This window comes from Eretmochelys imbricata, chromosome 15 (genome assembly GCF_965152235.1).
Source record: "Eretmochelys imbricata isolate rEreImb1 chromosome 15, rEreImb1.hap1, whole genome shotgun sequence".
Lineage (NCBI taxonomy): Eukaryota > Metazoa > Chordata > Testudines > Cheloniidae > Eretmochelys > Eretmochelys imbricata.
The window spans coordinates 25,142,949-25,156,686 of record NC_135586.1 but is presented as its reverse complement, the minus strand read 5'-3'; the positions used below and the strand labels follow the sequence as shown (position 1 = coordinate 25,156,686).

General features: G+C 40.3%; 1 protein-coding gene across 1 annotated transcript in view; it reads left to right on the top strand.

The window, feature by feature from the left end:
- Positions 1 to 13,738, top strand: part of DNAH10 (dynein axonemal heavy chain 10) — a 97,850-nt gene that overhangs the window by 24,772 nt on the left and 59,340 nt on the right. The window contains exons 13-25 of the mRNA XM_077835358.1: positions 1,899 to 2,075; positions 2,480 to 2,605; positions 3,536 to 3,705; positions 4,407 to 4,558; positions 5,022 to 5,186; positions 5,919 to 6,126; positions 7,532 to 7,688; positions 8,688 to 9,164; positions 9,452 to 9,610; positions 10,617 to 10,733; positions 10,814 to 10,916; positions 11,149 to 11,327; positions 11,978 to 12,189. Of these exons, the coding sequence (XP_077691484.1) occupies positions 1,899 to 2,075; positions 2,480 to 2,605; positions 3,536 to 3,705; positions 4,407 to 4,558; positions 5,022 to 5,186; positions 5,919 to 6,126; positions 7,532 to 7,688; positions 8,688 to 9,164; positions 9,452 to 9,610; positions 10,617 to 10,733; positions 10,814 to 10,916; positions 11,149 to 11,327; positions 11,978 to 12,189 (2,402 nt within the window). The remainder of the gene's footprint in view (positions 1 to 1,898; positions 2,076 to 2,479; positions 2,606 to 3,535; positions 3,706 to 4,406; positions 4,559 to 5,021; positions 5,187 to 5,918; positions 6,127 to 7,531; positions 7,689 to 8,687; positions 9,165 to 9,451; positions 9,611 to 10,616; positions 10,734 to 10,813; positions 10,917 to 11,148; positions 11,328 to 11,977; positions 12,190 to 13,738) is intronic.

The window sequence follows — 13,738 nt, the reverse complement described above, 5'->3', positions numbered from 1 at the left end:
AGCTTTGAATATCAGAGTAACTCCATTCTATAATCTTTGGGGAGCCATTGCTGAGGGGAGGGCATCAGGGTAATGCCTTCAGAGTGAACTGTGTTGCTAAGCAGAGAGGCTGCTGCATTTTGTCCAGTTGAAGTTTTTTCGGGGCATATGCCTTCACTCCAAGAGTATAAATTAGTGGAGGATACATTTAAAGAACTATGAAAGGTACTCTTTATCAGGTCTAAGAGATTTCTCCTGGGAAAAACAACCTCAGTTTACTACTTACTGATACTTTAGATGTTTTTCTTCCCCTGCTTCTGTGGCACCTAATAAAGCATTTGATCTTGAGAGGTCCTGTGTAACTGCAGCCCCCATTGAAATCAGTAGGAACTGCAGAACTGCAGGTGATCAGCACCTTTCTGGATCAGGTTCCATCTCCCCAAATCCTGCCATTTATAAACTCCTTCTAGGGTCAAAATCCCAGCATCAAATGCTCTCCCAACAGGGTCATTTTCCTATAGTATTCGGTTTTAGGAATTGGTTCTGCCACCACTCCATGAGGCATTCTCAGTGATTTTGAAGGGAATTTCACACATGGACCAGTTGCACAATAGTATCCTTAATGTCAGATCCTGCAGTTGTAGACAAATATCTGTGTAGCATATTCATCTTGGCCATTCATCCTGCCTGAGACTTCCTACCATCTCCTTGCCAGCAGTAATATGCACAATAAAACTCATGCCTGCCATTGTGTGCTGATGGTGGCAGAATATGTGCTTGCCAGCTCATGGACTCCCTCTTTGACCAGATAGCACGCCATATTTTATTCGGCAGCTGTAGCTGCCATGATAAGATCATGGCTCTCCTCATGCATTATGTGCACACAACACTACTGCACATGTAATTCCACCTCATCACAGGTGGGGGCTGTTTCATAGCACCTCCTGTGGGGTCAAGTGAGGTACTGCCAGTGCTCTCTGCCTTAGTCTGCAAGCCGTGGCCACCTGCCTGGAGCAGAGCGGCCCATGCTGAAAGCTTGGCGTCAGTCTCTAAACAGTTAGCTATATTCTGAATTTGTTATCTTTGTTTATCTGTTCCCTTAAATAAACAAACCTCAAAGGCAAGTGGTAAGTTGCAGTGCTTGAAGGCATGGCCCTGACCTCGCCCATTAGGTTCTGAGCTGGCACTGAGGTGCACCTCCTCTATACCCGTCTTGCCTAGCACTCTCTCTCAGTAGAAGCCTGCAAGCCTTCTTAACTGGTTTGCTGGCTCCCAATTGGTCAGTGTCTCCTTAGGGCCCTTCTAGTCCTCTGGCGGGTTGAGTCTTATTGGTAGCCTGGCTTAAGTGGGTTTTCCTTGAGAAGAGGGGTGTCAGGGTGCTGATGCCTCTAGCAGGGGCAGAGAAGGCCTGATAGATCCTGTCACACACCTTTTTCCACCTTCCAGGTGAAGTCAGGATTGATCCCTTGGTATTGAAAGCTTGTTTTTCTTTTTGTATGAATAATATTAGGATGACCATTTGAGATTGCTTATATGATTGAAACCAAAATATGACCACATGTATGTATGGGTGTGCATGTGTGTGTAATATATAATAAATAATATAATAATATAAAGTTATATCCTTTTAATAAAAAAATGCAAGAACATCAAAAGGACATTATGTTTAAAATGAAGTGCCATCTGACTGGGAATATCAAAAGTGAAATGAGCACCTATTGGTGAAAATGCAGAAGGGCAAATAATTCTAATTAGCTTAATCCAAAATAAAGATGCCATGGAAGTTTTTAACAAACTGTTAGTGTTCTGCTGCTGGAATTAGCTATTGATCCTTGTAATATGTGCTAGCATGTGCTAGAGATAGTGGAGATGAAAGGTGATGTTTCTGATAACTCTATACTGTTTCGATTCTTTTATAGATTGAGATAGTTAATAATATCTTCATCCAAAACCTCAGTAATCCACCTCTGTACAAGAATCATCCTCCAATGGCTGGAGCAATATATTGGTCACGATCCCTTTTTCATCGTATCAAACACACTATTATTCGGTTTCAAGAAGTAGAGGAGTTGCTGGCTAGTGAGCGTGGCAAGGAGGTATGTTGGTTTCATTGGTATTTAATAAAGAAAGTAGTACTTTGCCCTTCAATAGCACTGTTCATCCAAATATATACAAGTGCTTTACATGCATTAATTAAGATTCATGGCATGTTTGTCTACATAAGTATTGTGATACAAAACATATTACAAATGGGGAAACTGAGGCACAGATTGATTGTGACATCTCTGGGTGTGTCTCAAAGAGGCAGTAGCAGAGTTGGCAATGGACCTTAGGAGTCTACAGTCTCAACCCCCTGCATTAACCACTAGACTATACTTGCTCCCTTATTTAATAAAAACAAATATTAAAAACTATTTTAAGTAGCCCTGTTCAGACAAGAAAATGTTGGCTCTGTCTCTATTATAGAGTAAGATGAATGGAGCTGAATTCTTTCTTACAGGTAAAACAAAAGTATCTGGAAGTGGCTAAGAGAATGAAAGAATATGAAGATCTGAAATATGATAATTGGAGGGACTGGACTGAACAGATGCTCCCAGTACTATTGAAAAAAACCCTGCTTGCTAAAGTCCATCCTTCTGGGACCATAGTCCAAGCTAATTTGGAGCCCTCCGATCAGGTGAGGGGAGGAAGGGTCAGGTGTCAATCTTCTGCTTATTCACTGATTTGTAGCCAAGTTACTGATCAGGTGAGATTTTCTCAGAGTGGTTTCTTAAAGAGAGGAACTGAGTTGTTTGCGGGAAATGTCGATACTTCTGAATTCAGAATTATTTGGGGATCTGGCATGGGCTGTCATATTTGTCACAATTGTTGAATGACCTGGCAGAAGCATAAATTATAATGTGCTTTGTGCCACCATTCCTGGCAGTTCTATGTAGGACATGCCAGTACTTTGTCTTAATATCTCTGTTTTGCTCTGAGCACATTATTCAGGTGCTGTAAAAAATAGTAAGTATTTTCCAACAGCCCCATCTTTACTATATAGAGATTTGTGCTGTGCTCACTGCAGGATACTCCACTTAAAAGGGCAACTTGTTTCCCATGTACTTCTGGGTGCAATCCAAAAAAATCATGAAATTAACATGAGTTTGCTGCCATCACATTGTTCACTCTGCTTGTGTGTTATGTGTCTTCCCCCACCCTGTGTCTGCCTTGTCTATTTAGGTTGTAAACTCTTTGGGACTAAAACACTGGGTTTTCCATTATGGATCGTTGGGACAGCATATAGGGGGGAGTATTTGTTCTATCTCTTATGGTCCATTTTAAATTAAGAGATAGTTGCATTTAATTCATGAAAGGAAAGTGCTGAGTGTGGCAGCCAGTCTGAAACGCATTTCCACAGCTAGCCCTGAATACCAAGCCTGCTGTGCTATATGACACAATTGAATCAGTCTGTTTCCCTTGAAAATGCCCCTTGAAGGTAATCGTTTCTTTGATTTTTATCTGTCTGACATGTCCTCTCCCTCCTTCATGCTGCTGTTTCTCTTCTGTGCTGTAGAGCCTGCATTCTGAAGAGGTTGACACCGGGGAGAAGTGGAGCCATTTCGCAGTCAATTTTTCTCCCAACCTCCAAGAGGTTATCAATGAAACAAAATACATGGAGCAGCTGGGATTTCCAGTACCTGAAATAGCAAGGAATGTGGCCCTGCAAGAGGACAAATTTCTTAGGTGAGGATATAAAATTTGAACATGCTCTATGTTCTGACTGAACTTAATGGCAATACTCCTATTGACTTCACCCAGAACAGGAATGGGCCCTTTGTCATCAAATTTTAAAAACACGAGACCCTGTAGTCATTGTTATGTTTTCTTGGAACTTTGCACAAATAATCTTTCCTTTGGTGCTGTCTGCTTTCTGAATTATGTATGATGAAATCAAGCAAACAAAACATGTGGTAACCCCCCAAGAAAAATATGAAGTAAAGAAAAACATATACTATACTGCTATGCACTGTAACATTCCTCAGCCACTAGGAGACCGCAGTTTAATGCCTGACTCTGCCACCAACTTCCTGTGTGACCTTGGGCAAGTCACCTAGGGCAGATTTTCAAAGGTATTAAGGCACTAATGATGCAGATAGGTGCCTACTGGGATTCTCAAAAGCCCCTGACACCCATTGATTTCACTCATGTGCTTTGAGTTGAGCATGTTTTAAATGCTTTTTCTGGATTGGCACTATAGGAGCCAACCCAATGCCTGTTGAAATCAGTGGAGTCTTTCCATTGACTTCATAGAATCATAGAACTAGAAGGGACCTTGAGAGGTCATCTAGTTCAGTCCCCTGCACTCAAGGCAGGACTAAGTATTAACTAGGCAATAAGGGTAATGTTATTGTAATGTTTTGCATTATGCTTGTGACTCTCTTTAGATACACAAATGGGATGAAACAGATGTTGGATCACTATCACAAATTAATGGGAACACTAGATGAAGCAGAAATCCAGCTTCTTGATGATCACATTCAAGAGCTTTGGAGAGTATTTAGATCAGGGTACAAGAGACTCAATTGGAACTCCTTAGGTAATAGAGATGATATTTTGAAAATGTCCTTTAGATATTAATTTTCACTAAAACATCTCCCAGGCTATACATTTTTTTTCTCTTGTCAACTTATAGCAGTTTGTTATATCTAAAATGCTGAGCAGAAGTGAATACAGCTCAAGATCAAGGATGTCATAAATTGCTAATAGCTTTGGTGCACAGTCCAGATTTAGGAATACAGACTGTTACCCTGTGGAAAATATGGTGTAGTCCGTTGGCCTGACCCAGTCCTTGTTAAAGAAGTACATACTAGTCTTCCCCAATGAATATGGAACTGAATCCCCTATACATGACATGTTAATGCAGTTACCTTTTGGTCTTAGAAGGAATGTGTATTGCACTGCCTACATTGCTCTTTTAAAAGCTTAGATTGGCTAATTAATAAAATGGGGGTGTAAGATATGTTGAAGAAGGAGAATAAAATGGACACGTTATTTTCAAGGTATTGGTGACTATATTGTTCGGTGCACCCAAGCCATTGGGAAGTTTGAATCGCTTGTACATCAGATTCATAAGAATGCCGAAGATATAAACAACAAGCTTTTATTAATAGAGTCAACAAATCTATTTAAATCCCCACCTTTGAAAAATGAGGATGAACTTCCTGGTAGGTCTTATATTTTGTATTCTCATTTCTCAGCTTTGTGAAGTGTCTTACTGAAGTGGTGTGCTTGCTACACCTCTTTTATTGTTGCCAAGAGAACACGATATTAAGTACTTCCCAAGGCTAATTACAGTACAGTGAAGGGAGTACAAGCATAGCTTCAATATCCCCTCTGGTGGTGGTGAGACATGAAGATCTACATAGCAGTGGATCTTTTAACCGGTAACTGCCTTTCTTCTGGTCATCCGTGTCCTGGCCTTTCCCCTACCTCCACCATGTGCTGCTGTGTGGGGGCTTCCTTGGTGCTGGAGTCCCCTATATACAGTCTCTCCTGCCCTCTTGTGCAGCTGTACTGCACAAGTTCTGTCAGGGAGACTGCGGTTATACAGGGTGGGGCTGGAGCGGCTTCTACTCATTTGTGAAATTCAGTCATCACAGCAGGTCTTCCAGTCGTTAATGTGCACTAGTGGAGTTTAGCTATTTCAGAATGTCTCTGATAATTAAAAATGTTACCGCCATATGTAAAAATCTCGGTCTGAGTCAAGTTTGGGATTCTTGAATCTGTACCCACCAAAAGGTCTGAGGTATTGATATAATAATGAAGATATTCTAAATTAACTTGCAAGATGAATTTACTGTTCAAAGATAAATCACAACTAATTATTTTGTTAATCTACTGTTACTATTACAACTAAATAGTGATAAATAATAATTTTATTTCATAAACTTTTACAGGAGTGAAGGAATTCTTTGAGTATATTAAGCGCGAAAGATCTAAAGACGTGGAACACATTGTTAGAAAGTATGTTGCCATTGGACCTTTGCTAACAAAAATGGAAGGGCTGGTTGCCAACACAAACACTGGCAAAGCTTCAAAACTAGCACCCTATTATGCATTTTGGGAAAATAAAATTTATCATACATTGACACAGTTAGTTCTGAAGTAAGTCTAGTGGATTTACTGTCTTGCATTTGTTTAATAGATTTCCTGTCTTGCATCTGTTTATTTTTTTCAAATCAGTTGTTTTTAAATTCATAGATGCTAAAATGTAATCCATCCCCCCTGTGACTAGGTGTTCATTTATTCTTTTGCGTAGAGACTGTCCAGTTTGGCCAGTGTACATGGCAGAGGGGCCAATTGCTTCATCTACAAGCTAATTAGGTCACATTGTTAGATTTCTAATAGGATGCATGTAGACATAGACATATTTAGCATTTACTCTTTGGCTCTCTAACACTACAGGTAAACGGGTTAATAATTCTAGTCTACTTAACGTAGCTTTGATAGCTATCTACAAGGAATGGCCCTGTTTACCATTGCAATACCCTTTTGGTATGTTCTTAAGGGTTGCTTACAGGTCAACCAGCTTGCTGATTTTTTTACCCTTCACTGGCCCAGCTTTACACCCCAAATTCACTTAAAGCACCCAGTCCATACACTGCTTGAAACATGAGTGCTTTAGCTTTTACTCAAGGGCTCAAGAAATGTTTAGAAGGGTACTATAGAGAACTCTAATTCTGTATAAATGGGTATTATTGTGTTCTTGATAGAAGAAGGGTTAAGGTACAATTTCTGCAGGATGAAAAGGCTGCATTCAGCATATATCAGACATAGTGTCTGGGAGTTTGAACACTGCAGGCCAGATTCATCCCTGCGAGGCTACCCATGTCAGCAAAGGGTGAGAAGAATGCAGGCTTGCATCTTCTCTATTCTGGGGCTGCTAGGGGCCAGTGTGAACCCCGATGCAGGCTAACTTGAATGCCTTTTACAGTTGTCCCTTGGGCCATTTTAGGGGTTCAGAATCACTGGGTGTAAAAGCACACTGGCTATACCTCCTCCAATCCTTGATCCACACTATTCCTCTTATTCCACATGCTCAGCCTGCTCCAGAGTGTGCCCCCTGTGGTGGAGAGCAGCTGTGGAGCTGACTAACCACCTGGTTTTAGAGGCATACTGCACCGGGGCGCTCAGAGAGTGGATTATGCATTTGCTATAGCCCCATTGTGCCAGTTAGGCTGGGCCAAAGGGCAGTTCTGCTTTATTCTGGGAATGTTTGTGAAATCAGTTTACCAGAGTTCAATTTCTTGCCTGTTTTCTTGCAGACCCCTAAGAGTTTACCAATCAAACCAGTCTATACATGGCAGTCTGGGACAAGTTCTGTCCTCAGATGCATATGTGGGCCTCCCACTGAAGTCAGCATTGAATGGCTTAATTGGGAGCGACTTGCATATCCGACGGGAGAGTTTGACCTCATGGCTGCAATTCTTGCTATTTATTGTCACATATCTGTGCCTATCTATGAAGCTATAAAATGCAGGATTAAGATTGTCCAACTTTTTTTTTGCAGGAATTTGCAGGCTTTTAATGCAGCTGTTCTTCGGGATGTCCCACTATTCCAAACAGAAACTATTTTATCTGCTCCTGAGATAATCCTGCATCCTAATGCCAGTGAAATTGACAAAATGAGTGTTCATTGTATCAGAGACTGTGTTGAAGTCACTAAGGTGATTATTGATAAAGATTATTCAGGGCTTGCTTGTTGACACAATGAGTTATTCTTGCTTTATGTTTGGATTGGCACAAATGTCAAGGGGAAGATTTCAGTTATATTGGTTGGAATAAGAAAATTCAGTATATTGTTTTATTTTACAAACTGTGCTAATGACAAAAGACCAAACTCAGATCTTCATACTGTTTTTATTCAGGCAAAACTCCCATTGACTTCATCAGGAGTTTTGCTTGGGTAAGAACTTTAGGATTTGGCCCTATACATACATAAATACCAGCAGGGAAATAGCATCCAAATGTAATTAAGACTGGATCCTACCCTCCGGTGCATGTGTGTGCAAGGAGGAAAAGAGGTGTAGGTAACCTTTCCTATAGCCACTGACCTCCTCACAAGCAGCAGGGCAGGCTGCTTACCTAGCACTCAGGAAGGGGCATAACTCCTATACTAGCCCAAGGGAATAAGGTATCCGGCCAGGGGTCTGTTCACAATCGTAGGATGCTCATTGCTTCTTTTCAGAAAAGAAACACAATGTTCTAGGAGGAACCCTACCCTGCACTGATGAACAGACAACCCCCCCCCCCCAAAAAAAAAAAAAATAAATACAGGTCAGTCCTGCCTTCCACCTTCCCACTCCAAAACTCACTGCTCATGCTCTACCTTCTTGCTGAGCCTGACTGACCTGTACTTGCTCCTCTGGCCTAGCTTATGACATCCTCAGGCGACAGACTTGAAAAACAGACCAAATAACAATGCCTGGAAGAATGCATTTGGTACTGTAGGGTACTCTGAATTCAGTTCTGATCTCAGATACATAGGCCTCCTGTTTTGTCAAATGCCCAACAGCTAACTTTAAAAGTCCAACATGCCTGCATACTTAAGATCAGAATTAAGCCTTGAGATTTTAGTACAGCAATCTCCTACTTAAAGGCTAACAACCGTCACTAATTTCACCCACCCCCATTAATACATTATTTTTTTAATACTAAAACTCTAGCATTTTGTACGGTGGATGCACGGCACCTGTATTGACTGCCCCCCTCAGCGCGCTGAAGAAGACGAACTCATCACCTTGAGTTTTTTTAATGACATCTCTCAGAATCCACTAATAATCGAACAGGCTGTTCTCATCACTCAAAACATACACAAGCTCCTGAATTCTCTCACCAAGTACTTGAATAGATGGAAGAGATATCGCCCTCTGTGGAAATTAGATAAAGCCATTGTTATGGAGAAGTTTGCTGCAAAGAAACCAGCTTGTGTCACCTTTGATGAAAAGTTGCAGTTCTATATTAAGATAGCTCAAGAAGTGACTCAACAGCCCTTGATTAAAGATGAACAGTGCATTAGGCTTAACCTGGGCCCTTTAGCCTACACAGTACAGGAAAATGCAAAAGGCTGGGTGACTTCTCTTGGAAAACTTCTCAATGAGTCTGCAAAAGAGGAACTCTTCAGTCTTCAGGAAGATATTGAGGTAGATGTTTTCTCTGCTCACTGATAATCAGTCTTTCTAACCAGCTCTGAGTGGTGCTGCACAGTTGGATGACCTAAGCCTCCTATTTTATGAGGGAAAAAGAAATCTCGATCAGACATTGTTGGGTTCATCTTTATCATCAATTAACTAACTGCTAACTAAAAAAATACATACAGATTGTTTAATTGTTTTACATGGTCTGACTTAATATAATTGTACTTAATTGTCTATGTTTTTGCCTAATTATTCTCTTACTGCTATTTCTCAAAAGTAATTTTCTTTTATAGAGATTATCACAGAACCTTAGGAAAGCGCCTGATTCTTTGGAAGATCTCAAATTTGTTCTTGGCACAATTGCAGAGATCAAAGATATTTCTTTACAGGTGGAATTGAAATATTTAGACATTCAGGAGAGATACCGTACCCTTGCAGTATATAACATTCCTGTAAGTGAATTTATATCTAATCCCATAGATATTTTATACTTGTGCTTCAGATACAAACACCTTTCATGTAAACGAATGAACTTTAGTTAAACTATTTTGTCTTAATAGAATCAAAAAGTAATATTTTCACACTGTTACTCCCAGATTGACATTTACTAGATTGCTGTACATTTGTTTAGCTCAGTTTCAGGTTATTTAAATAATGTTTTGTATATTTCATAACTGAAGGCCTGATCATGTAACCCTTACTTTCCTGTGAATAATTCCTACTTGTGAGGGTATTCCCACAGAAGTCAGTGGTACCATTTTATTGGGGAAATCCACTCCGCTCACATAGAGCCTAAGAGACTGGGCTTTATGCAGAATGGAGGCCTGATTCAAAGCTCACTGAAATCAGTGGAATTTGTGTAGATGTATACATACATGGTGCATAATTTATCCATCATAATCCATGAAAAGTGTTTGTCTAGAAGACTTTCCTTCTCTTTACAGGATTGAAGCTCTTAGATATTTTTGATAAAGAGTTGGAAAAACATGACTTCAATAGGCTTTGGATCAAGCCATGAGTGCAGTAAGGTTTGGGAGGTGAAATCCACCACTCTAACTCAGGGTCAGTGAGCAGGGCTGCTGTGCACTTCGCCCCCATATCTTCTTTTCCTGCCCTGTGAGCTGGAATAGGAGCTGCAGCTCTCTGTGCTAGCTGTGTGGGTGTTGAAACCACAAGATCTGCAAAAATGTCCATCTCATGATCCCTGTGCTGGTGCACTCACCTCATGGCCATCTACCCTAGCCTGTGTCATTTGGTGAGAAGATCCTTTCCGTGGTGTGCATGTACTGCCTTATTCAAGGGTACTCACTGTACTGATGAAAGGCTTTCATGATGTGGAAGGTCTTGTTCTGCCTTTGCACCATGGATCAGTTTCATCCTCTGTCAGGATCCTTCATGTGAGTATGAGTTGCAGGATTTGGCTCACATACTTTGTATTCATACGTGTGTTCTCTTTAGACAACTGAAGAAGAGAGAGAGTTGGTCGACAAGATTAAGCAAATGTGGGAGATTCTCTTATTTGATGCATCGGAAGTTGATCACAGCCTTGGAAGCATCAAAAAGACATTCACAGAGGTTATATTTTTACCTTACATGTTTAAAATACATTTAGAAAAGGAAGGAAAAAACCCTAATTCAAACAATATTCCCTTTAGATTACAAGGGAGCAGATTGGAGACTACAGTAGCCAAATAGCAGATTTTTTCCACAGATTTACTACTGAGGGGCCTGGTGCTGTTGGGGAGAATCTTGACAAAGGTAAGAAGACTTATGTCTCTGTAGTTACATCCTCTGAAGACTAATACACTTGAAAACAGAAACCTATGTACTTTCAGAATGTTTTTCCCTCTTAAGATACAAGCTGAACAATTCACCATATGACATTTGAAGAAATATAGTTTGTGTATATGTGTATACAAAAATGATGCATTATTTACCCATCATAACCCATGAAAAATTTTTGTCTAGCAGACTTTCCTTCTCTTTACAGGACTGGAGCTCTTAGATATTTTTGATAAGGAATTGGAAAAACATGAGAAAAATCGTCAGGAGTTGGCTAATGCTGAGAAACTTTTTGACATTCCAATCACAATGTACCCTGACTTATTAAAAGTGCAGAAGGATATGAGGGGTCTAAAGCAGATCTATGCAATTTATAAGTTGCAAAGAGTAAGTGTTCTATAAAAATATGTATAATATAGAACTTTCCTTTAATTGCAGTCAAGTCTTTTCCTATCCATTTGACTGAAATAAGTTGTGATTGTTTTATCCTTCTGACTACCAGAATGTAGATCGCCTGAATAGTGCTTTAGTTATACTCACTGGTCCAGGAAGTATAATGTTGTAGTTAGGGCTAGATTCTGATACTCTTTTTAATGCTGGTTAGCATCTTACTCCCCAAGTAGTCTCATTGACTTCAGTGGGACTGCTCCTGTGGTTAGATGCAGTGCTCATTGTGAGTAGAGGGATCTCAGGCTGGCCATACGTGACCTTAGTTGGTCTTTGAATGAGTTTTTTTTTTTTTAAGTGATTTTGGAATAATTAAGATGTCCTCATATTAAAAGCCAGACTGTGACTCTGTAAAGCGGGTTCTTATTACTGCTTCCCCTCCTGTGTCTTGTCTTAAATCAGACTATAAGATCATTGAGGCAGGGGACTGCCTTTTATGCTGTTTGTGCAGCGTCTTTCACATTTGGGCCCTGATGCTGACTGGGCCTCTGAATGCTATTGCAGGAGAAATAATAAATATTTTTGTCACATTCCTTTCATAGTAACTTAAAAGGAAATGTTATGAATGTTTGCATCTATCTTGTTTCCAGGCTGCTAAAGAGGAATGGTCGCAGACCCTCTGGGTAAATCTCAATGTGCAGTTTCTCCAAGAAGGAATTGAAGGATTTCTTAAAAGCCTCCGAAAGCTGCCCAAGCAAATGCGCAGTGTGCCGGTGGCTTATCACCTGGAAACAAAGATGAAGGCATTCAAGGACTCCATTCCTTTGCTGCTTGATTTGAAAAATGAAGCATTGAGAGACAGGTTTGATCCAGTTTGTTTAAGGAATTTTTTATATGTGCAAGGACATTTATTTTTATTTGTTATAACTGTTAATTCCAGATGTTGAAATCATGCAAACATTTTGCATATTATGGACCATAATAGCTGATATCCAATTACTAAGATTGCACAAGATGATGCAGTATGTGTAAATATTGTGTGTATTTTATGTAAAATATGAAGTCTCATTCTAAATATGAAATATAATTATAAATATAATTCTAGACTGTATCGAGCACAGGACCATTATTATACATTCGTTGATAGTTATTTTCACATTTACTGTGTCATAGTGCTTGACAAAATGAACGAAACCAAAATCATAGACACATAGGCTCAGTATCTCAGACCAGCCACTAAATTCATGCATGCAAAATGTGGCCATGTCGTTATCTCACTTGCACTGGCTGCTAGGCACTTGATCATATAAATGACAGATTTCAGAGTAACAGCCGTGTTAGTCTGTATTCGCAAAAAGAAAAGGAGTACTTGTGGCACCTTAGAGACTAACCAATTTATTTGAGCATGAGCTTTCATGAGCTACAGCTCACTTCATCGGATGCATACCGTGGAAACTGCAGCAGATATTATATACACACAGAGATCATGAAACAATACCTCCTCCCACCCCACTGTCCTGCTGGTAATAGCTTATCTAAAGTGATCATCAAGTTGGGCCATTTCCAGCACAAATCCAGGTTTTCTCACCCTCCACCCCCCTACACACAAACTCACTCTCCTGCTGGTAATAGCCCATCCAAAGTGACAACTCTCTTCACAATGTGCATGATAATCAAGGTGGGCCATTTCCTGCACAAATCCAGGTCCTGGATCCACAACCTGGATTTGTGCAGGAAATGGCCCACCTTGATTATCATGCACATTGTGAAGAGAGTTGTCACTTTGGATGGGCTATTACCAGCAGGAGAGTGAGTTTGTGTGTAGGGGGGTGGAGGGTGAGAAAACCTGGATTTGTGCTGGAAATGGCCCAACTTGATGATCACTTTAGATAAGCTATTACCAGCAGGACAGTGGGGTGGGAGGAGGTATTGTTTCATGATCTCTGTGTGTATATAATATCTGCTGCAGTTTCCACGGTATGCATCTGATGAAGTGAGTTGTAGCTCACGAAAGCTCATGCTCAAATAAATTGGTTGATCATATCAATGTGATAGTACCATGTAATTACCTATTCTGTGCACTCAAATGAACATATACTACTACATATTATACATATTATAGCTACTGGTCTAGCGTCTAATGCTAGTAGTTCTAGTCTGGAATGCTAGAAACACTACTGGAATCTGATAATCACTGGTTGTGCTTAGTTCAAAGCTGGCTGCTGATCGATGTTTTGCTCCTTATGTTTGATCTCAAACAGAGGTAGCTGAGACCTGATCAAGTCAATGCTCCTCCTTCCTTTCACCAGATCTCCTAACATTCAGACCACCCTTTCTCTGCTACAACAGCTTGACAGCTCAAAGCTACCAGTTCATCTCTCTTACCTGCATTACATGGAACTGCCAAAACC